This window comes from Saccopteryx leptura, chromosome 1, assembly GCF_036850995.1.
Source record: "Saccopteryx leptura isolate mSacLep1 chromosome 1, mSacLep1_pri_phased_curated, whole genome shotgun sequence".
In the NCBI taxonomy this organism is placed as follows: Eukaryota; Metazoa; Chordata; class Mammalia; order Chiroptera; family Emballonuridae; genus Saccopteryx; species Saccopteryx leptura.
In genome coordinates, this window is record NC_089503.1 from 58,587,723 (window position 1) to 58,609,510 (window position 21,788).

The window sequence follows — 21,788 nt, forward strand, 5'->3', positions numbered from 1 at the left end:
TGATCACCATCACAGCTCATCCCAACTTGCTGGGGCCTTATGTTGTGCCACCTAGGATGAAGGTTCACTGCACTATGAGAGGTTCAAGGAGATGGTCTCTGAGGTCCCTGAGCTCAGAGATTGTAATGCTAAGATTCTGTGGGTTCATCTAAGATGCCAGAAGTTTTTAAAACCTATGATTCCGAGAGTGCTTTGTTCTTCAGTCTGTGGTTCTCCAAGCTCCATAAAAAGCCAACTAAATCTCTTCTGCGGCCTCCACAGCTCCTTCCCTGCCTCTTCACTGTAGTGGCCAGATGCTCGCAGACTCTTGGGCAGGGTCACATTTGCAGCTTGCTGTGGTCTAGGAGCCAGAACTGGCAGTAAATAATAATTAGGCTTGCTCCTAACCCAAGGGTGCAGGGATGGGGTGTGTGTAGGATGTGACTCCAGGAGACCTGACCCTATGGAACTGCATCCTGAGAGCCCAACGTTGCCAGCCAGAGTCCCCAGAACCACAGGAGGGGCCACCTCAGTCTCGTCATCCCTGACCTTTTCTTCTGGCTACGGTCACTGCTGCGCACTCTTACCACCCAGCCAGGGCGGTCGATTGCCTCCTCCCACAGAGAACTAGAATGCTTGTCAGGCAACAAATTTCCCACCTAATTTTTGATGGAGAAACTGAGTAGGGGAAGGGATTTGACAAAAGCCCCACAGTAAACTGGTAATATAGAGACTTGGGCCCTCTGTAGGATGTTTGGTTAACAGCCAGTGCCACTTGACCAAAAAGTGTCTCCCTACTTGGTCTACCAAGCAGCACATGAAATGCTACTTATATGAACTCCAGAACTTGTAACTGGGTATACTATGTAGTTCCACTTACAAAGAAAACATCTGCAGGAATGGAGGGTGTCCTGAGATGCTCTGGCCTCCTCACCAGGTCCCTAGCATGAGTCATTTCTGGGCTCCCTCTGTGAGCTTGGATGTGGGATATGTGACCCTGGGACCACCCCAGCCCTGGAGGTCTCCATTGACATGAGGGTGTTGGGTCTATGACTCTGTCAGTAACCTGGAGCTCATTCTACCCATCCCCCCAAACCTGGGCATGGCCCAGAGAAATGGAAACTTCCCACCCCTTGCTCCCTCTGCAGGTGTCCAGTTCTCCTCCTGGAATCACCTGGACGCTGGGGACCTGACCTTTCCTGTCTCCTAACCTCAGGGCTCAGATTCTGTGACTGTGTAGTTTTGAATTCTTCACCTCCCCCAACAAACTATTCCCAACAGACGTATTTACATTCCTCCACCTCTGTCTTGGGCTGTGATTATCCTGATCCCAGCCAGACCTCTGTCCCCAGCAGGAGGCACTAAGTGTGTGTGTGTGTGGTTGGGGGTGCGGGAGGGGGTCTGGGTGCTGAGCTGCTGCCTCCAGTCCTGGCCCACCACATCAAACAACTTAGGGGTGCCGGATTTACCTAGCTGGGAATACAATGTGAATAGTGCCCTGGAGCCTCTAGTCACTGCCCTGCTGGGCACCCTGAGGGTCAGCTTGTGGTAAGGGCAGGCAAGCAGTGCGTCACCTGTTCTACTGGAAGGAAGGGCTGACTATCCTGTCAGAGAGGGGTGGGGTGGAGAGTGGAGACAGAAAAGGTCTCCTGACGAAGGAGATGTGGGCTGGGCCGTGAGAAATGTTCTGGTGCCCACCAGGTGGGCCTCCATTATACAGTCACTTTCATCAGGCTTTTTGTCACCCTCTAGGTGGAGGTTTCTAGAGGCAGGCCTAGACCTCATCGACAAAGTGAGGTCATTTTCCCTGGTTGCCATTTGCCAGGAGGGAAACGAGACCCAGGGAAGGGGCAGCGGTGGCCCCGTTGGCACTGGCAGTGGTGACCGAACCGTAGTAGCATCCAAGTCTCTAGTCTATCTTGCATCGTGTAACCTTCTTTTTTGGTTTGACGCCCAGAAGAGTTTGATCTAAGAGGCCTGTTCTCGCGCTGTCCCTGCAGTTCCGGGGAAGAGAGTGATGGGGCCTCGGAGCAGAACGTCGAGACGGGAGACCTTCCACGGCCCCAAGTCTGACGTCGGGGGTGGGGCTGGCTGCCGTGACGCGTGGGGGTGGGACTTGTGTAGTCCCGGCCGGGCAGGCGATTCATTCAAAAGGCGCGCAGGCTGCGCGGTCGCCCGTGCGCTCGCGGGGCGGCCCGGGCGCCGCGTGGAGCTGGGCTGCTGGAGCTGCTGTGGGCGGCCAGGTAAGGAAGGTGCACGGAGCCCCGGCACCGGGTTCGCTACCCCGCGGCGAGGCCGGAGGGATGTGGGCCCGAGTGGCGCCCTTGCCTCCCCACGTCTCTGAGGAAGTTCGGCTGCGCGGCGGATGGCGCAGCCCCGGCCCGCGCCAGCCGCGCCACCCCCACCCCGCTGCCTCCCCGCATCTTGTCTCGGAGTCTTTCGCGCACAGGCCCGCCCCTCCCTGCGCCCCCTGCCCCGGGACCTGCGTGTCCTTCGGCCGCAGCTCCGGGCACGGGCGCGCGGTGTTGAAGTGGTGGCGGGACTTGCTGTTTGAGTAGCCGTTCGGCCCCGGAGACGCCCCCAGCCCGGCAAACTTGGACCGAGACCAGGACCGGGTGTGGGACAGGACGGTGGTGCCTCGATGCGGCTGCGAAGCTGGGTGGCCAAATGGGGGTGGGTCTGAACGGTGTCAGCCCGTGACTGTGGGTGACACGGCGCATAGGCGGCCCAGCCAGGGCGAACGTGCGGTCGGGCTACTGGGCGGTGACGCCGGGCAGAGCGGAAGACAGAGGGGCTCTGTGTATCTGACAGGCAGAGTGTGAGTGTGTGTGTGTGTAAGAGACAGAGAGTGACTCCAGCCCACTGTGAGACCCCAGGTCACTAGGGTCACTGTGTGTGTGTGTGGCCAGGGTAGGGTCAGGGCCGCTCTTAAGGTGAGTGTGCAGTAGAGGGAGAGAAACCCCGAGTGACTGTGAGACCCAGCCCCAGAATCACTGGAGCCAAAGTGTGCTGTGGGTCAAGTAGTGTGTGTGTGTGTGTGTGTGTGTGTGTGTGTGTGTGTGTGTGTGTGTGTGATTCTACGCCTCAGGGCTTTGAGCTTTAAGTAAGAGATGGAAAGAGGAGGGACTTCAAAACCCTGCCTGCAGATGGAGGGGGAACCAGAGGACAAGGGTCTCTCCAGGTCTCTCCTTAAGAAGGTGGCCCTCATGAGCTCAATGTAATGAGGTGGGTGGGTGCTGACAGATTTGCCCTACCCAGTGAGAGGGGCCAAGGCTGAGCCACATCTGGTGGGGTGACACCTCTGGCAGCCGTTGAGGGGCCCTGAGATAGCTTCAGGCTCCACCTCCCAGCACACACACACACACACACACGGGTCCCAGCGGCCTGACAAAGCTCTGCTCCCCTGGTCACCTATATTCTCACTGGGTCCAGTCTGGCTCTCAGACCCTGCTCCCCATGGGCCTCAGTCTCCCCGTCTGGTCTGTGCACTGAGGTGTTGAGCTGTGATTGGACTGTGAATCATCACTTTGGGATCTTCTATTGTTTTGGGGTCAACCCCTCTGTTCTCCCTTTCCTCTCTTCAGGCAAAAAGACTGCTGTGGCATGTGGGGTCAGGCTGTCTGCTGGGGACACAGTGGGCCAGGGGCTACACCCAAGTAGATGCTCATGACAGAGTGGGAAGCACAGCTCAGAATTTCAGGGGCCACGGCTGAAATTCTAATCCATAGACGTTGACTTCCCTGGCCCTGGTCTCCTTTCTTCATCTCCCTGTGGGAAGAGAGGCGGTATGGACTTGTTCCCCTGGGTGGTCTCTGATGTGGAGAGCTGGGGCAGGGTCCCTTTACCACATGGACTAGACCCCTCTAGCCCCCCCCCCCCACAAGAGGGTCTGTCAGGTTCATGCAGGGTAGAATGGAAATCTGGCTCCCCAGCCCAGGAGGGGTGAGGGGGCACCTGTTGAGGGACCTGGAAGTTTGTTCTCAGATAATATTCTCTGAAAATGTTGGTTGAGTTCTGGTGGGGGCAAGGGTGGAGGACAGGTGTTGTACACAACACTTTATGGAGTGCTCTTCTTGTTGAATCCTCACAGTGGTTCTAAGATGTGACTTTTTCAGAAAAGGAAACTGAGGCTCAGGGAAGCAACTGACTTGCCCAGGGTCACATAGAGTCAGGGTAGTGCCAGGACTGGAATTCAGGTCTCCGGCCCTTGAAGCCCTGTGAGATGCTTGGAGAGGGCCACCCATCTTCCTAATACAGCCACACCTCGGAGGTATTGCGGGTTCGGTTCCCGGCCACCATAATAAAGCGAGGATCGCAATAAAGCAAGTTCTAACGCTTTTGCTGGTGGAAGATCTTCACTTCAATTTGTAAAATACGCAACACCTGTGAAGCATACCAAAGAGGAGCTCAATGAAATGAGGTGTGCCTGTATCCATGGCCTAGCTGGGTTTCCTGCTCTCAAACCCAGGGTGGCAAGCATGGCCTTGCCAGGGTGTGCCATTGTGAGGCCCGAGTGTGTTGTGTTTACACATGTCTGAAACTTTGGGGGTGGTTGGGTTATACGGTCTTCCTGTTCTTCCCCCTCTTTCTCCCTCCCTTCTTCTAACTCCCACCCCTAACCAGAGGTCACCATAAAGGCCTGTCTCCTGCCTGCTAGAGCCTGCAGTTGGTTATGGGACCCGTCCACGTTGCTTTGAAGAGTGTCAGGAGTCAGCAGCACAGCCCAGGCTACAAGGGTGGCAAGGACAGAGTCCCCGCTGACCTCCACCGTGCCTAAGAGGCCCTAGCCTCATCTTCAGCGGGGTTCTGGGTCGCTTTTCCAAGTCCACCCACACGCTGTGGTAGGGAGCGGTCTTGGAGTGACATTGAGCTTGTGCTGCATCCTCTTGGGGCTGCAGTCTCCCCATTTTCCCCAGAGGCCCCTGCTAGCTTGGACCATTGGGGCTGGGGATCAGGGTGTTCCTCCATCCTCTCTGGAATGGCTGGAGCTGTGCTGCTTGGGGCTGATCTGAATAAACTGTCTTGGTCTCCTGGGGCTGAGCCTGGGTTATTTCCATCCCCAGCAAAGAGGTGGAAATAGCTCAGGGCCTGGGAGGAGGGAGATGGGAATGGTTAGCCAAGGGTTAACCTCCTTTTCTGGTCTCAGCCCTGACAGAGGCCCCCAGCCCACGCCACCTTGTGCCCTTCCCAGGCCAAACCTTTCTGGGAACTTGGGCCTCTGGGGATGACAGGAATGACAGTGAGGCCAGGCTGGGTTTCTACATGCGGCTCCAGTTGGGACTGGTGTGATAGTTGCTGGAGGGAGGTGTCTGTGTCTGGCCAAGGAGGGGAGACTTCCAGGGGCTGTCAGCATGCTGCCGCCGCTGCTCACAGGCCCAGCCCTGTGTTACAGAGGGAGGGGTTGAGGTTTGGAGAAGTGCAGAGACTTAACCAGGAACCCCAGGGCCCTGATATTCTGACTCTCACGCTCCAAACAGGGCACCTACCTTGGGTTCTGCCACACGTTCCCAGGCCGCTTGGATGTGGCCCAGGACAGGAAGCAGGCCTGAGACACCTTCACAAAATCAGGGCTCCCTCTGTGTGCCAGCTCGGGCTGCTGCCCTTGCCTGGACTCTTGTGCCAGCCTGTCCACCTCCGCTCCAGCCCTTCCACACACACACAGAGCGCCTCCCTAAGGTACCTGACTTTTGCCTGTAAACTACCGTCCAGACGCCGTATCCTATCATCAAGTCTTTTCCCTCCAAGACCCTTTTGATCTTGACACCTTTGCCCTCATCTCCCTGTTGGATGCCTGGTTCTATTCTGCCTGTGCTTTTGCCGTCTCCTCTTTCTAGAACTCTCCTGGCCGTTCAAGGTACAGCCCCAGCACCTCCTCACCCAGGAGGTCCTCTCGGCCCAGTGTGAGCCCCTCTTTATGGTGTGGTCCACCTGCCAGCTGCTCCCGCTCACCCGAGAACAGGCACAGGTGTGGGCACTTTGGGGAACGCCCGCCAGCAGCCTGTCCTCTCCCACTGCCCTGCCTGTGCTGGTCAGGCCTCTGAGGGGGCTCCTGTGTGCTGGGATGCACAAGGAGGTTTGCAGCCAGGGTCTCCACAGCTTCCGAGTGTGTGCTGGGGGCTCAAGGCCACCCCTGTGGGTAGGGGCCGTTTGGTGCTTGCCCTGGGCCCTCCTCTGGCATGGCCGTCATTCTGGGCCAGCAGAGGAAACGCCCTGCTGAGGGCCTGCAGTGTGCCAGGCCCCCGTGCGGGTCTCCTCGGTACCCTCGCAGCAGCACCGACAGGGGATCCCCTCCCCCCCCTCCTTCAAGGGAGCGAAGAGCCGGAGAGCAGAGGGGCCTAGCCCTGGTTTGAGGCTATATATAGCCAGTGGTGCTGGAGTCTGGCAGTCAGGCTCTCGCCCAGAGCCCAGGTGGAGGTGAGGGCTGTCTGACCTTTCAGGCAGCAGTTTCCAAGAAGGAGAGGCTGGCCACCCGCAGGGGGAGGAAGTGTCGGTGGGGCTGTTCAGCACTTGGCCAGCTGAGCGAGGCTGGACTCCCTGTACTACGGGGCCGGCCTTCCTCTCAGTTTTGCCTGAGACCAGCCAGTGGGAACCATCCAGCCCTGCCCGCACTCAGGAGTGGGGGTGCCGGGACGTGGTCTCTAGCAGAGCTCAGCACCCACTCTGTGCCGAGGTCTTGGGTGGGCCTAGGCTTAGTGGCACCAGTTGGGACTGGAGTGGCAGAGAAGCAGGAATGAGCCCACGCTGTGTCCCTACTGTGTGCCCAGCCCCAGGATGAGGATCCTGAGGTCCTCACACCCTCAGCCTTGTGCCTAGAGGGACGGCAGTCCTCCTCAGGTACAGGCAGGGAAAAGAAGGCCCCGAGAGGGGAAGGAGACTGGCAGGACCCTAACCCAGGTCTGTCTGCGTGGAAGGCCAGAACTCTTCCCTGGGCCACCCTGGGAAAGATGAGAGTTCTATATATAAATGCCCATGTGGCTGTGAATGAGTGCCCTGGCTACTTGGCACGGATGGGAAGGGATGGAGGCCAAATAGAGGCAGGGTCTGAGTCTGTGGGCGGAGAGGGAAGGAAGGAGGGCATCCAGGAGGAGGGATGTAATCTTGGATCTTTACACCCTCTCGCTGTGAGAAGCAGCAGTGAGCTCAGGGAGCAGCCCGGCTGCCCACAGCGCCTGGCTCTGCTCGGTCGCCAGCCCCCTGTGTGTGCCTCCCTCCCTTGGGGAAGACCACGAACAAGGATGGCGGAAGGGGTCAGGAGAGGGGACGGTCCACCCCGACAGGAAGGCTTCCTGCAGGAGGTGGTCCCTGGGCTGAGGCCTGACTGTGGAAAGCTACTGTTCCCTTGTGAACTCTGGGTCCTCCAGCCACACGAGGAGGTCAGCTGAGCAGGCACAATTGCTCAAAATTATAGAGGAGGAAACTGAGTCTTGGAGACATGGGGCTGGGGCTGGCTGCTCAGCACCCCTCCGTCCCTAAGGCTTAGCTGGCGTGGAGCAGGTGGACACAGGCCTGTGTAGGGGTTGTGAAATGGGCGCCCAGGGTCTTCCTGGGGATACCAAGGTTCCCCCACCCATGCTGCTGGGACCGATGTTGGTTCCCTAAAGCGTTCTTGCCCACTCCCAAGCCACTGGGTGACCTTGGCTGGCCACTGATCCATTCTGAGTTTGGCTCCTCCTCTGGCCCTTGTGGGTTTCAGTGGTAACTGGTATTCAGGAGAGGCCTGGCCAGGCCCCACCAGCACTATTTACAGTGGCTCCACCCTAGAGGCAGAGACTAGCACCCCTGTTTGCAGAGGAATACCCTGAAGTTCAGGGAAAATAAGGAACTTGCCCAGGGTCACAGACTGCTCAGTGATGAGCCAGAGCTTGAACCCAGGTGTGGCTGCTCCAGAGCCCAGCACCCTCCCTTTCCCGTCATACTGACCCCGGTCCTCAAGCTGTGTTGGCTAGGGCCCAACCTGGGGTTGCGGGGGGTTGGGGCAGGTCTCTGTCCCCAGCACCCAAAGTCTGGAGGAGGCAGAGAATGGGGCAGGCTGGGGCTGCGGCCCCCCCTCAACCCCTCACTAATTCTCAGTCAGGTCAGCCAGGTTAGGATGATGGAACAAGGCCTATGCCTGCCACCCCGGCACGTTCGTGATCTGGTACCAGCTCTGGCCTGGCGGGAGGCAAAGGTGGCTTCTCAGAGGAGGACGCAGCAACGGCACGAGCGGGAGTGCAGTGAGGTGCCCTCCGTCGCTCCTGGCCCCTTACCATCCTGTCTTGAGGGCCAAGGGAGACAGCCTAGGATGGCCCAGAACGCCCGGCCTGTCTGAGCAGGGGCCCACAGTGCTGCGTGGTTAGGTGGTGGACGGAACAAGGCGTGCAGGAGCGGTGGGAATGCTAGCCCTGTGGCGGGCGGGGCTGCCGCCTGCTCCCCCTCCAGGTGGGCAACCTTGCCTCCTTCGGCAGCAGGGTGGGATAGGATGCTGCCTGGCTTCTTTGAGCCTCATTTTCCTCATTTGTGAAGCCTGGAACCGTCTTTGAGGGGTCCGGTGAAATCGGCCTGGAAAGGGAATGAGTTATGTAGTAAGTGCTTAGTGAGGGCTGTTAGGGAGTCCCAGCTCGGCCCCGGGGACGACTGTCTGGTGTAGACCACCCTCCCGGTGCCACTGACTCAGCCCAGGGAAGAGGCAGGGACAGCATCTGCGCTGCACCCAGACCGGGGAAGCTGGCGAGGCCCCGTCTGGCCGCCTCACCCCGCTGAGCCGCCCGGGCCTGGTGGCAGTCGGACGCCCGGAGAACATGTGCTGTGTGCCAGGCCCCGGCCAGAAGTGAGGTGGGAGCAGTCAGACAGGCCTGGGCTCCACCTGCTCACTACTTGCTGCCTGTGTGACCCAGGCAAGTAACCTCTTATGCCTCAGTTTACCCAGGGATGTTTACCTCTCCTGTGAGGAGTGGAGGCAGCCCCGGGCGAGGGCCTGGCCCAAGGGAATGAGAGCCATTTCCCTTCCTGTGAAGATGGAGGTGGGGAAGGAGGAGACACCTCCCTACTGGCACTGCCCTACTTTAGCCCCAGTTGCCAGGGAACCACTGGGCTCCTGGCTAACCTGGATTTCTCTTGATGGGCGGCCTTTCTCTTCCTGTCTTGGGTGCAGCCACTGCTGAGGGGGATGAGGGGACTGTGTGCCCCGTATATCCAGGCAGCCCTGGCCTCTGGAGGCTGTGGGGTGGTCCTCAGGTCCTAGAGCTGCCGGCTGGGAAGCAGAAATACCTGCTGGCCCTCCCTGCCCCAGGTGGGCGCCTGCCCCCCACCTCTAGCTCCCCAGCGTGGCTTCACTTGGCACGGAGCCCGCCCAGACAGCCAGCTGCCCCACTCCAGTCCCTCTCCTGCGAACCCTTCCAGGCTCCTGTGGGCCCTGGCAGCAGTGCCACCTTCTCAGCTTGCAGCCGGCCTTGGTGTGACCTGGGCACTGCCCACCCACCGTCCCAGACCTCTCCCTTCCTACACCCTCCGACCTTCCTGGTTCTCACCACCGCTGACCGGGCACCTCCTGTGTACCAGACTCTGTGCCAAAGCATTATACGTAAACGTGAGAGAACCTCATGTATAGCTCACACCTACCAATCAGTGCATGCTAGTCCCCCCTCCACAATTTACACATGGGGAAACTGAGGCACAGCTAATGCTTGTTGAGGGCTCACTCTGTGCCAGGCCTTGTGCTGAGAACAGTATTTCATGTGAATTCCTTCATCAGCCCTCTGTGGTGGGGGAAGGTCCACAGCCATAGAGCCAGTGAAGGGCAAGTCAGGCTGGTGTCCCCTAAGTTAGCTCAGGGGTTCAGGTCCACATCCACACCCCCCGCCTCACCCCAGCCTCTGGGCTCCTTAACCATCTGCCTGTTCTCTGGCCCTCCCAACCTTGGCAGAAGCTGGACCCTCTCCAGGCGGTGCCTTTTCTGATCCCTGCCCCCACCTCCTAAGTTCAGTATAGACCACCCCACTTCCCAGGGCCCGGCACTGGGCACGTAGGGCAGCAGTCAGTGGGCAAGGGGCCGGGTAAACAGGATGGTCACGCAGGATGGTTCATGCAGAAGGGGAAGGGGGGCTTCCAGGAGGAAGTTGCTTTGAGTTGAGAGCTCTGAAGGAAGAGTAGGTGTAGGCTTGGTGATGGGAGGGGTTTCTGGGCAGAAGAGAGAGCAGATACCAGTGCTGGGGTGAGAGGCCAGTGTGGGGGACTGAAAGAAGCTCAGCGTCGCTGGGGGGCAGACCTCGGGGACAAGACACCTAGGCTGCAGGTGGGGCCGAACTGGAGGCCGGAGACATGGGCCCTGGGGTGGGCATGGGGTGGACGGCCTTCAGGATTCGGTGGCACTGACCGGGAGGCTAGGGCGAGGCTGGTGAGTGGCCGGGTTCTGGGAAAGGGGAAGGTGCGAGGCCCGGGCGGGGCACAGCTTCCTCTTTCTCTGAGGCCTCCAGGGCTGCACCTCTCTGTGTTCCACGGCCTCCCACTTGGGGCCCCGGTCGTGACTTTGCTGGTTGGCTTTTTTCCAGGGAATTTCTGATTCTAATGGTTTGGGTATTTTTTTGGGTGGTAGCGGTGGGCTGAGTGTGAGGAAGCCCCTGCGACTGCGAGCCGGTTTGGTGGAGGCCTCCTGCCCCAAATGTGGGCCGTGGGCTGGGGGCCGGGGAGGGCTTTGCGGTGTATGAGACAGCGTCCCTGCCCCTGCTGCTGTCTGCTGCTGGTGGTGGGAGGGAGGGGGCAAACAGTAAACAAGCAGGCAAACAAATTCTTAGTTACCTGCCTGGGCAGGACGTGCTGCAGGAAAGAAGGGGCAAGGGGAGGAACTCCGGAGACCTGCTTGAGGCTCGCTACCTCCTGTAAACCTCACAGCAGCCTCACCCCGGAGACGGTATCCCCGTGGTGCAGATGAGAAGCTGAGACCCTGAGGTGAAGTAGGGGCTTGGGTCCCACTGAGAGGTGCTGGGGCCCCTGGCTAGGAGGCTTCTTTCAGGGAGGAGCGGCCTCTAAGCTCACTTCCTCCTTTGTGTGTGTGTGTGGGGGGGGTTCTCCCCTGCCAGGAGGATGGGGGCAGGACAGGAGGCTCCTGGCTGTGGCCATTGCCCTTCCCAGGGCCTTAGTCTGCCCACCTGCCACCTCTAGGAAGCCCTAAGGAAGTGCCAGCTTTGGGGAGTCACGACTGCTTGGCCTCCAGGACGAGGCAGAGCAGTGGGGAGGGAGCCTTCCCAGACCCCCACCCAGCTAAGCAGCTTTAGTCTGAACTTTCTGGTGGAAGTTCCAGGGCTCAGGGCTTAGAGGCTGGAGTCCTCGTGGGGAAGGGGGTGCAGAGGGAGGGGGTGCAGCAGGTGTGTCTGTGCTCAGGGGGTTCTGGGCGGCGGGCTGCCTGCTGCCTGACTGGGCAGGCCCACCCGGGGCTCAGTCTGGGCTGAGTGTGGGGGCGGGGGGGGGCAGCTGTAAGCAGAGACTTGGGGGCTAGACTGGAGTAAGTGCCGGTTTGGGGTAATTAGAAGGCACGTAATTAGAAGGCAGCAGGGTTCTGGCGGTGTCTGTGAATGTGCCTAAGTGGGTCCTCTCTGGTTTTGAGTCTGGGCCTTTGGACCCCCATTTTGCTCCTGGAAGCCTCAAGATCACAGCTGTCTGTCTAGAGATGAGCAGCTGCGCAGCCCTCCCCACGGGCTCAGGTCACCCAGCGGGGCCAGTCAGGGCCAGGGGCAGGGCAGGGCCATCTCCTCTTTGGCTGTTGTGCCTCTTACGTTTCACTCTTGCCCCAGCCCTCTGAGCCCACCCCGGAGACTTGGAGGGATGCTGGGTCTGGGGACGGGGCAGGGCTCTGGGGCCGGCCTGAGGACATGGGGCTTGGGGGCAGGGTCTGTGGGTTAGGTCCAGCGAAGACCAGAGGAGAAGGTGCAGCAAGGTAGGCTTGAGTGGGAGCTGCCCAGGCCAGGTGGATGTTGACTTTGGAGGAGAAACTGGAAAAGAAGACTTGTGACCAAATTAAAAGGGGGGGGGCAGGGGCCAGGGGATGTCACCTGTTGGGTGCTGACTGCTTGGGTGCAGTCTTCACCCTACTCTGGCCCGGTATTCTGTCCCAGGTTTTCCCCTGAGCTGGCCTTGGGCCCAGAGCTGCTGCCAGTGACCTGGAGAGTCCCATGGTGTGACTGCTGCCCCTCCCCCTGCTGTGCTGTAACTTAAGCCCCCGGCCTGGGCCTGGTGAGGTCTGTGCTGGGCCAGGCCGTGCAATGAGGACAGATCGGTTTCCTCTGGCTGCTTTTCCAGGTGGGAAGCCTGGGCCACCCGTAGGTGGAGGGGCTCTCGTGTGGCCTGGGGGGCACTGCAGACGGCGCTTCTCTTCAAGGGTTTGGCATCAGACAGCTTGGGGCTCCAGGCAGGGTCCCCTCAACCTGCTGGAGATGATAGGCCAACGACTTAACCCTCCGGTGCGGCCCCTCAGGGTTCAGAGGCTCCACGTGGCTTGTGGCTGAGGCCAGACAAAAATATCAGTTCCCTCACCCTCCTAAACCTGAAGCCAGGCCTCCTGAAAATATGTCGTTGGGAACTCCCTTGTTTTGCTACGTCCCTTTTGCTGTCTAATAGCCTTCTTTCTGCTCTTCCAACCCTGTCCACTGGCTGGTGACTTTTCTCCAGAGGAGGCTACATTCTGAGCCTGAAGGGCTCAGCCCCGGGCCAGCGCCGGTGCAGGGGAACACTATCTGTCGGCCATCAGTCTACCCTGTGGTATGAGCTCCCTGAGGTCAGGGATAGTGTTTATCTTGTTAATGCGCATATTATTACCTTTTCTTAATGAGTTAATTATTTTTAGGTGAGAGGAGGGGAGATAGACTCCCACATGTGCCCTGACCAGGATCCACCCGGCAATGCTGTCTGAGACCAATGCTCAAGTACTGAGCTATTTTTAGTACCTGAGGTTGATGCATTCAGAGCAACTGAGCTATCCTCAGTGCCTGGGGCCATGCTCAGACCAATTGAACCACTGGCTGCAGGAGGGAAAGGGGGAGAGAAGCAGATAGTTGCTTCTCCTTTGATCCTTGACTGGGAATCGAACCTGGGACGTCCATATGCTAGGTCGACACTCTATCCACTGAGCCACTGGCCAGGGCCCATATTATTTTCTGTGCCTGGCACACAGTAGGTGCCGAAGAGGGAATGGGAGGCTGGATGCTGGCCACCATGACCACGCCCGGGCCTACCCTTGGTCTGCCCCTGGCCCTCTGGACAGTGGAAAGACCAGTGCAAAGGTGATGGAGTCGGGGTGGGGGGCACACGCAAGAGCTTTGGGAGCTGAACCCAAAGCTGGAGAGTGAGGCCTGATACTGGACTTTTTTCTCTTTTGTTGTATTGGGCTTTGGCGGGTGAGAGGAAGGGCCTTCCTTTGAGCAGGAATATGAGAGTGAAGGTGGAGAGCGGGAGAGGTGGGCATGCTGGTGGCCTGCAGGGGCTCTGAGAGGCTAGGGGAGGGCGATGACAAACTCTTGTCCTCCATTCCCAGAGCTGCAGTGACAGGCGTCCTTCCTCTGGCTCCCCTGCCCGTGTCCCAGGGCACCTGGCTGTTTGTGGAAGGGGAAGGAAGCCTGTCCTCCTCCAGGAAGCCGCCCGAGCCTGGCACATCCCTCTGTCCCCCTCCAGTCTGTGCTGTCCGGGGAGGCTGGCCCAAGACATGGCACCCCCTCCTCCACTCAGGCTTGAGGGGTGAGGGGCTGGTGGTGCGTGTGGGCCGAGCCTCCGGTGCTCTGCTCCCCCGGCAGCACCTTGCGAGTTCCCATCCTCTGTTATGCTGGAAGCAGGCCTGTTCTTGCCTCCCGCCGAGCCTCCCCTCTGTCTGCCCTAGGCTGGGGACCACAGGGCCTGAGGATGAAGCTGAACCCTCCACCACACTGGCCCCTGTCCTGCTTCTTTGTGGTGAGTTGGGGATAGGACTGTGATGGGGACGCAGAGCTGAGTCGGGCGCCCTGTGCCCGGGCCTCCCAGGAGGTAGAGGGTAAAGGCTGCTCGGAGCCATGCTAGGTAGGCTGGTTCTCAGTTATTCCTGTGAGGCAGTCTGACCCCAGCAAGCGCCTCTTGGGCCACACTGCTCCTGGTGCTGGAAGGCAGGCCCGAGGCCTGAGGAGGTCCCCAGGGCATCCTGTGTGACATTCCCTGGGCCCTTCAGGTCCGTGGCTCCACTCTGGGCCTGCCACCCCCAAAGCATAATTAGAGGACAGGGGTCTCCCCACAGCAGGGGGATTCAGGGCAGACAGTCGTACCTGGAAAGGGAAGCAGAGGGGGCTCCCAGTGGGATGGGCTGGGGACACACATCGAGAGGAAAGTTCCCTTGGGACGTTTCCTGCCCTGTGTGGGTGCAGGGGTGTGAACAAGCTGCTTTGTGTCATGGGGAGGTCACAGAGGAGGAAGTGGTCCTGGAGACTCAGCTGAGGGCCCAGAATAGGAAGCACCAGCTGCAGACTTGGCCCCGAGGCTAAGGAACAGAGGCTGGTTAATGGCAAACCCAGCTGGTGGGGCGGGGTGGGGGGCGGCAGTAGGAAGGGGCCGGAACTTGAGAGAGGAATTCGGAAGCATTTCCCCCTCATCCTGGAGGGTGGGAGGGGTATGACTCAGAGACCCAAGGGCTTGAGATCCTGATCAGGCCCTGTCTGGGGCTTTCCAGTACTTTCCAGAAGCAGATGTGGTTCTCTCCCTGCATAGGCAGTGGACATGCAGCAGGTCTGGGACAAGCAGGATTTACGTGCAGCGTGAGGGATTGAGGTTAGAGAGTGTCCATGATGCCTGAGGGCATGGCCCTGTGTGGTCTTCAGTCCCCATTCCTGGGCCGTCCAGAAGAGAGCGGTGGATAGACAGCCCCGGAGATGCTTTGCCCCATGCTCTCTGCTCAGTCTGCCTGTCCACTGTTCTCTAGCTGCTGCCCTGGCCTCTGGCTACAACATCATCAACAGCCCCTTGGCTGTGCCCGCCTGGGGAGGAGCCCAGCCTGGTGAGCTTGCCCTGCCTATCTGCCCTGTCCTGGGAAGACTCTTCAGGGTCAGGGGTGGGCTTCCCAGGGACCTCAGGCCTGGCTCCTGGCTTCATTCTCACCCTTTCCCTCCCACAGGACCCAGGCCAGGGCACGTTATGCAGGTCCTGCCCCTCGGGCACCTTCTCAGCCTCATGGGGCTCTAGCCCATGCCAGTCCCACTTCCGCTGCAGCCTTCGAGGGAGGCTGGAGGCCCAGGCGGGCACAGGGACTAAAGACACACTATGTGGAGACTGCCAGCCTGGGTGAGCCACAGGGTGGGGTGTGGGGGCTCAGGGCAGGAAACCAGGATTCTGGATTGTGGGGTCCCAGCCTCACCCAGCTCCTGAGTGGGCCTTAGTCCTCCTATCTGTGAAATGGGCTGGGTAAGGACCAGTAGGAAGGAGTCCAGCTTCTCTGGAGGAAGGTTCTGGGTCTCAGTGATGTCTTCTTCCCGTAGGTGGTTTGCCCCTTCAGAGGCCCCCCACGCTCCCTGTCAGCCATGCTCCTGGACACCTGTGGGTACTCGCGGCTGTCACGGTGAGTGGTAGATGAGGCCCCGGACTGGGGAGGGTGTGTGTGGAGAGGCGCCTGGTGAGCTTGAGCCCGGGGAGCCCCCCAGTGTCCATCCAGGGCAGTAGGGTCCTCGTTCCCTCAGCACATGGCCAGCAGGATGTGGTCAGTTGTTCACTGGCTATGTGGCTATGTGTCGACCCACTTCTGAGTAGTAGAGATCATCCAGCAGGTGGCAGCCATGCTGGAGGGCTCCCATCTTGACCTGTCTGTCCCCTGTCCTAATCCCTTTAAAGACACCCATGCAGATGAATGTGAGCACACATGCTTGCACGCACGCGTGCGCGCGCGCGCGCACACACACACACACACACACACATACACCCCTCTCCTCTCACCTGCTGAGTCAGTCACCTCTGAGGCAACCAGCTCATGGACCAGGTTAGGTCATGGGGAGGCAGGATCTGGTGTCCCTGTGCTCAAGCAAGTACAGTACACAGTGCTGTCTGTTTACTTCTCTGACCCATTGTGAAGGGTGGACGGGCTTCTGACCATCCTGAGGCCTGAGGAGCCCTGGCCCAGGCTGACTGATCACATGGCTACATAGGGGGGCGGGGTGAATTGGCTTTTGCTTCCCCAACATGACAGGGAGTGGGTGGCCTGGACACATCAGCACATCACCACACACGTACACATGTACACACACACCCTAACTCTCTCTCTCTCTCTCTCTCACACACACACACACACACACCCTAACTCACACACACACACACATCCTAACACACACACACACACACACACACACCCTAACTCACACACACACATCCTAACACACACACACACCCTAACTCACACACACACATTCTAACACACACACACACCCTAACACACACACACACATCCTAACACACACACACACCCTAACTCACACACACACATCCTAACACACACACACATCCTAACACACACACACACCCTAACTCACACACACACATTCTAACACACACACACACCCTAACTCACACACACACACCCTAACTCACACACACACACACCCTAACTCACACACACACACACCCTAACTCTCACACACACACACACACCCTAACTCACACACACACACCCTAACTCTCACACACACACACACACCCTAACTCACACACACACACACATCCTAACACACACACACACACACACACACCCTAACTCACACACACACCCTAACTCACACACACACACACACACACACACACACACCCTAACTCTCACACACACACACACACACACACACACACACCCCTAACTTGGGCCCAGGGCCCCTCTGTGTCCCTATCTCTCTGGCTCGCCTCCATGCCTCTGTCCTCTGTGGTGCGCAGAGCGGAGGTGGCGGACCCGACGCGGTGTGGAGGTGGCAGCGGGGACCAGCAGCGCTGGGGAGACACGGCAGCCTGGGAACGGCACGCGGGCAGGCGGCCCTGAGGAGACGGCCGCCCAGTACGCCGTCATTGCCATCGTGCCCGTCTTCTGCCTCATGGGGCTGCTGGGCATCCTGGTGTGCAACCTGCTCAAACGGAAGGGCTACCACTGCACCGCCCACAAGGACGTCGGGCCTGGCCCCGGAGGCGGAGGCAGCGGTGAGGCCTGGCCTGGGGTCCTGGTGGGAGGCCCGAGGGCCCGGCCCAGCCCAGCCTGGGGCCGTCCGAGGGAACCTGCCTGGCCCAGAGGGTCTGGCAAGGAGAGGCCTGCAGAGGGCACGTTGGGAGGGCTTCCTGGAGGTGCTGCATGTGGGCCACAGAGGAGTCACTGCAAACTGACAAGATGGCGGGAAGGATGAGGTGGCCTAAGGTGTCCATGGGGCAGAGCTGAGGCAGAATAGGAGTGGCGTTAGTGGGATCCCACTTTGGGTGAGGCCATGACTGGCTTTAGGAGTCTGGACTCTTCAGGGCTACAGTTGTATGTGTGGTTCAAGGGTCAGACTGCCTACTCATTACTCAAATTGACCTCTGACCTCTGGCCTGAAGGGCTGGCAGGGTAGCTGTCCTGGGCAGGCAGCTGGAGAGGCTTGGGTTTCCAGGCTGTGGTTTGAGTTACGAGCCCTGGTACCAGAGGGCCCCTGAAATGGGCTGGGTAAGGACCAGTGTGGTATGCAGTAGGAAGGAGTCCAGCTTCTCTGGAGGAAGGTTCTGGGTCTCAGTGATGTCTTCTTCCCGTAGGTGGTTTGCCCCCCACGCTCCCTGTCAGCCATGCTCCTGGACAACCCCAGGGCCCTGTGCCCTCCTCTCTCCTCCCCACCCTCTATTATACCCCGAAGACCAGTAGGGCAGGGGCCTTACATGCACATGTATTGCCCACAGCAGCCTGTGGCCAAGTCAAGTTTGAAATGGCATCTTGTGCCAGTGCCCCAGACTACCTGGGACTGGTCAGAGCCCTTCCCAGCTCCTGACACTCAAGTCTGGAGGGAACCAGAAGGGGGCAAGAGCTTTAAGCAGACCAGAAAGTGGCCACTTAGACCATCTGTTCTGCGACTGCCCTTGTTTTCCTAGCCTAGAACTAATTTAACTGCTAGTTCCTGCCTAGGTACAAGTACTAGAAGTTCTGTTTGCTCCTGGCCTGGGGTTGACCTTTGAGGTTTGGGCCCTAAGCTGACCAAGAGCCCTCAGATAGTTTTATAGACAGCAGGACTGAGTGCAGGGAGGTACAGGCCTGGAATTGGCAGGATTTGCAGGAGTTGTTGGCGGAGGGGAGGGGAGGGGAGGGGAGGGGAGGGGAGGGGAGGGGAGGGGAGGGGAGGGGAGGGGAGGGGAGGGCAGTCCCCAGAAGAGCCCTGCCCTGCAGGGGCTGTGGAGTCAGGCGGCCCTGACACTGCTAAGCACCTGAGGCTCCAGTGCAGGGAGCAGCGATGCCCAGTAGTGAGGGTGATAATGGGCTTCTCAGAATAGGTTTATAGATACCCAGACTTTTAGCCCAAATCTTAGGAAGGCTCGGTGCGCCCTCTGCTGCCACACCCCGGTGTAGCTCCAGAGTCTGGAGTTCACCCTCCTCACTTCCCCAAGATCATGGATGGCCCTTCTCTTCTGACCCCAGGGAATAACCCTGCCTACCGGGCTGAGGAAGCCAATGAGGACACCATTGGGGTCCTGGTGCGCCTGATCACAGAGAAGAAAGGTGAGGGGGAGGTCTGACCCGACACTGTGCCCAAGAAAGGAGGGTCTCCTCTCAGAGCCTGTGAGGCAGCCTCGGGTCAGATCCCACCCTGCTCTGCCCTTCCCACCAGGTCACGCGGGGCCGGGCGGGCCTTCCCTGACAGGTGTGGCTGATTGTGCTGCCTGTCCTCCTCCTGGTCTTGCCTGGTTGGGGAGGTCGGGGTGGGTGGAGGAAAAGGCACATGGCCCAGACTGGGAGGGGGCGGGGGCAGGCAGGAGACTGGGTGATGGGACAGGGTGTCCTGGGGGAGTGCCCCTCATGGCCCAGAGCCGGGTTCTGACTCCAGCTGCCCACAGAGAATGCAGCGGCCCTGGAGGAGCTGCTGAAGGAGTATCACAGCAAACAGCTGGTACAAACCAGCCACAGGCCTGTGCCCAGGTGAGTGGGTGTGTAGGTGAGGAAGGCCCACCTCCAGCTAATCAACCTGCCTCCTGGGGACTCGCCCCTTGTGTATGCTGTCTCTCCTGTCACCCCAACTTCCCGTCACTAGCCTCCCCTGGTGACCACTGCCACCTGTGCCCTCTGCAGGCTGCCGCCCGGACCCCCCAGCATGCCGCACGTCTGTCCACATCACCACCACCTCCACACTGTGCAGGGCCTGGCCTCACTCTCTGGCCCCTGCTGCTCCCGTTGTAGCCAGAAGAAGTGGCCTGAGGTGCTGCTGTCCCCTGAAGCTGCAGCTGCCACCACGCCCACTCCCAGACTCCTGCCCAATCCAGCCAGGGCTCCCAAGGCCGGGGCCAAGGCAGGACGCCAGGGAGAGATCACCATCTTGTCTGTGGGCAGGTAAGGTGGGCACGGACGCAGCGGGGTCAAGGAGAAACATGACGGCAGGGGTGAGGCGGGGGTGAGGCGGCAGGGTCCTAGGTTGAGCCCTGAATACTCTGCTTGGTGATGGCCCCCACCCTTCCTGGCCTCAGTGTACCTGTCTGGGAAGTGGGGGTGACCAGGGAGAAGTCAGGTCTGCTCAGCTGTGCAGTCTCACATGGAGCTCTTGGGTCCTCAGGGTAGGGTCCTGGCCCCTTATCACACCTGGGTCCCCTCAGGACAAGGGCCTGTCTACTTGAAACCTAAGGTTGGGGGTGTTGGGAGCTCATCTGTGGGTAAAAGGGCATCGGAATGGCTCTGACCCATGAACTTGCTGTGTGACGCTGGCAGGTGCTGCCTTCTCGACTTCCGGGGTTCCTCCTCTAGTGAGGGGAATGATTGCTCCACCTCTCTTCACAGGTTCCGCGTGGCCCGAATTCCTGAGCAGCGGACAAATTCATTGGCTTCTGAGGTGAAGACCATCATGGAGGCTGGGCCATCAGGGGGTGATTTCCCTGACTCCCCACAACCCGGCCTCCCCACTGAGCAGCGGACACTGCTGGGAAGTAGTGGAAGCCATACTAAGTGGCCAAAACCCCCAGCAGAGAAGAAGGCTGAGGTGAGGGCCAGAGAGAGGTGTCTACCCTGACTGCAGATGGGGCAGGGGTGGAGGTGCAGGGGGCCTTGGGCAGGGACCCTCTCCTGGAGCCCAGAGCCCCTGACTCCACTCTGACCCCCCTTTCATGTCTCCCAGGAGAACCGCTATGTGGTCCGGCTGAGTGAGAGCAACTTGGTCATCTGAGGGGCTGTCTTGTCTGAGGACACTGCAGCCCTATCCTGGGAGGTTCCGAAGGCTTCCTGGAGGAGGCAGGGCCTGCGGGAATCAAGAAGCGATGGCCCAGCGGACAAAACAGCCAAAGCCCAGGCTTGGAGGTGGGAGTGTCTGCCCCAGAGAAGCAGGCCGGCAGGCACCGTGTACAGGAGCAAGTTGAAAGTCCCGCCCTTGTCCCTGCTGCCCATTCCTTCCCTGAAAGGTGCCCCTGAGCCTGTGCCCTGGTCAGATCCCAGGAGCCCACAGGGTCCACTGTACCACGAGGAGGCTAGGCCTTGATGGAGGGGAGGGGCCCTCTGCTTAGCACCCCCAGCCTCCCACCTCAGTCATTTGCCATCTCCTGCCTCTGTACAGGGCCCTAGAGCAGATGTACCTCCCCCTCCTCTTGGGGCAACCAGATGCCCAGAGCTGGGAGTTTGAATCCCTGGGTTCTAATCCTGGGAAACTTCCTGGCCATTACTGGGTCCCAATTTTTCTGACTGTGAAGTCTCAGTGCCCAGGGATTCTCCAGCTCCCTGCAGGCTCTGGGCTGGGTCACTTGGTGGGAGAGTTTGCCTCCTTGCCACTAGTAGCTTTTCCAGGCCCCATTTTTGCTGCTTCGAGAGCCTCCACCTTTAAGCCCCCAAGGGGCTGCCCATCCATGGCTCTGCCGACAGAAGGGGCTTAATGCATGTGCCTGCCTCTGACCCTGCTGTTTTTACTGAAATTGAAAGAAACAGACTTGACCTGGGTAGGGATGTGGTAGGGCCCCAGCCTGCCCAGCCCCGACCCCAAGGTATCAGGAGCTTCAGGGGTGGACAGGCTGGAGGGGCACCTCTGACCTAGACAATTTATGTCCCTGTGGTGTTGGTGTGTCTGTATCCTCGCGTGGGCAGTGCGGGCAGCTGCCCAGCCTGTCTGTCCCCTGGCCCAGCAACCTGGTTATTTATGTGGGGCTGTGCAGGCACGGGCCCCAGTGCTGTCCGCATTTCTTATTTATTGAAACTTTGCTGTTGTCCTGTCCTTGCATCTCCATCGCCATTCATTTGTTGAATAAAAGATGGGATAGTGGTGTTGTGAGGGGCTTCTTTCCCCTGGGCCTCTTCCCAGGTCTGTCCATTCGCTGAGTAGCTCTGTTAGGCACTGTGTGTGGCAGGCCATCCCTCCCCTCGAGGTGCCTTCTCGCTGGCAGCAGGTGAAGTGGGGCTGGAGAAGGCCCCTCGCCTTACTTGCTTCTCACTGAAGCCCCTAGAGGCAATGCTAGCCAATGGAAATATAGTGTAAGCCATGGATGTAATTTAAAAATTTCTAATAGCCACATTTTAAAAAGTAAAAAGAAACAGGTGAAGTTAATTTTTTTTTTTTTTTGTATTTTTCTGAAGTGGGGGTGAGGAGGGGGGGAGTCAGACTCTGCATGCACCCAACCGGGATGCGCCCGGCATGCCCACCAGGGGGTGTTGCTCTGCTGCAATC

The 21,788-nt window shown here is 59.3% G+C and overlaps 1 protein-coding gene across 5 annotated transcripts; it reads left to right on the forward strand.

Moving 5' to 3' along the window:
* Window positions 1-2,148: 2,148 nt before the first annotated feature.
* On the forward strand, window positions 2,149-21,387 carry RELT (RELT TNF receptor). Of its 5 annotated transcripts, none has more exons than XM_066367999.1 (12): window positions 10,176-10,249; window positions 12,066-12,249; window positions 13,820-13,890; window positions 14,885-14,959; window positions 15,077-15,243; window positions 15,438-15,517; window positions 16,870-17,127; window positions 18,578-18,658; window positions 18,994-19,075; window positions 19,226-19,483; window positions 19,925-20,123; window positions 20,259-21,387. In XM_066367999.1, exons 2-12 carry the CDS (start codon window positions 12,213-12,215, stop codon window positions 20,304-20,306), a joined length of 1,356 nt encoding a protein of 451 aa, XP_066224096.1. In that variant the 5' UTR covers window positions 10,176-10,249; window positions 12,066-12,212; the 3' UTR covers window positions 20,307-21,387. The 5 variants fall into 5 exon arrangements, with proteins under 5 accessions (XP_066224122.1, XP_066224112.1, XP_066224096.1 ...); XM_066368006.1 differs by lacking the exon at window positions 10,176-10,249 and adding an exon at window positions 10,770-10,902; XM_066368025.1 differs by lacking the exons at window positions 10,176-10,249; window positions 12,066-12,249 and adding an exon at window positions 2,149-2,222.
* The last annotated feature ends 401 nt before the right edge of the window (window positions 21,388-21,788 follow it).

Bases quoted from the DNA above. Each gene is read 5' to 3' on its own strand.
- RELT (XM_066367999.1), top strand. From the start codon at position 12,213: ATGAGGACAGATCGGTTTCCTCTGGCTGCTTTTCCAG. The intron at 12,250-13,819 runs GTGGGAAGCCTG...TGTCTGCCCTAG, and splicing joins TCCTCTGGCTGCTTTTCCAG to GCTGGGGACCACAGGGCCTG. The intron at 15,518-16,869 runs GTGAGTGGTAGA...TGTGGTGCGCAG, and splicing joins GGGTACTCGCGGCTGTCACG to AGCGGAGGTGGCGGACCCGA.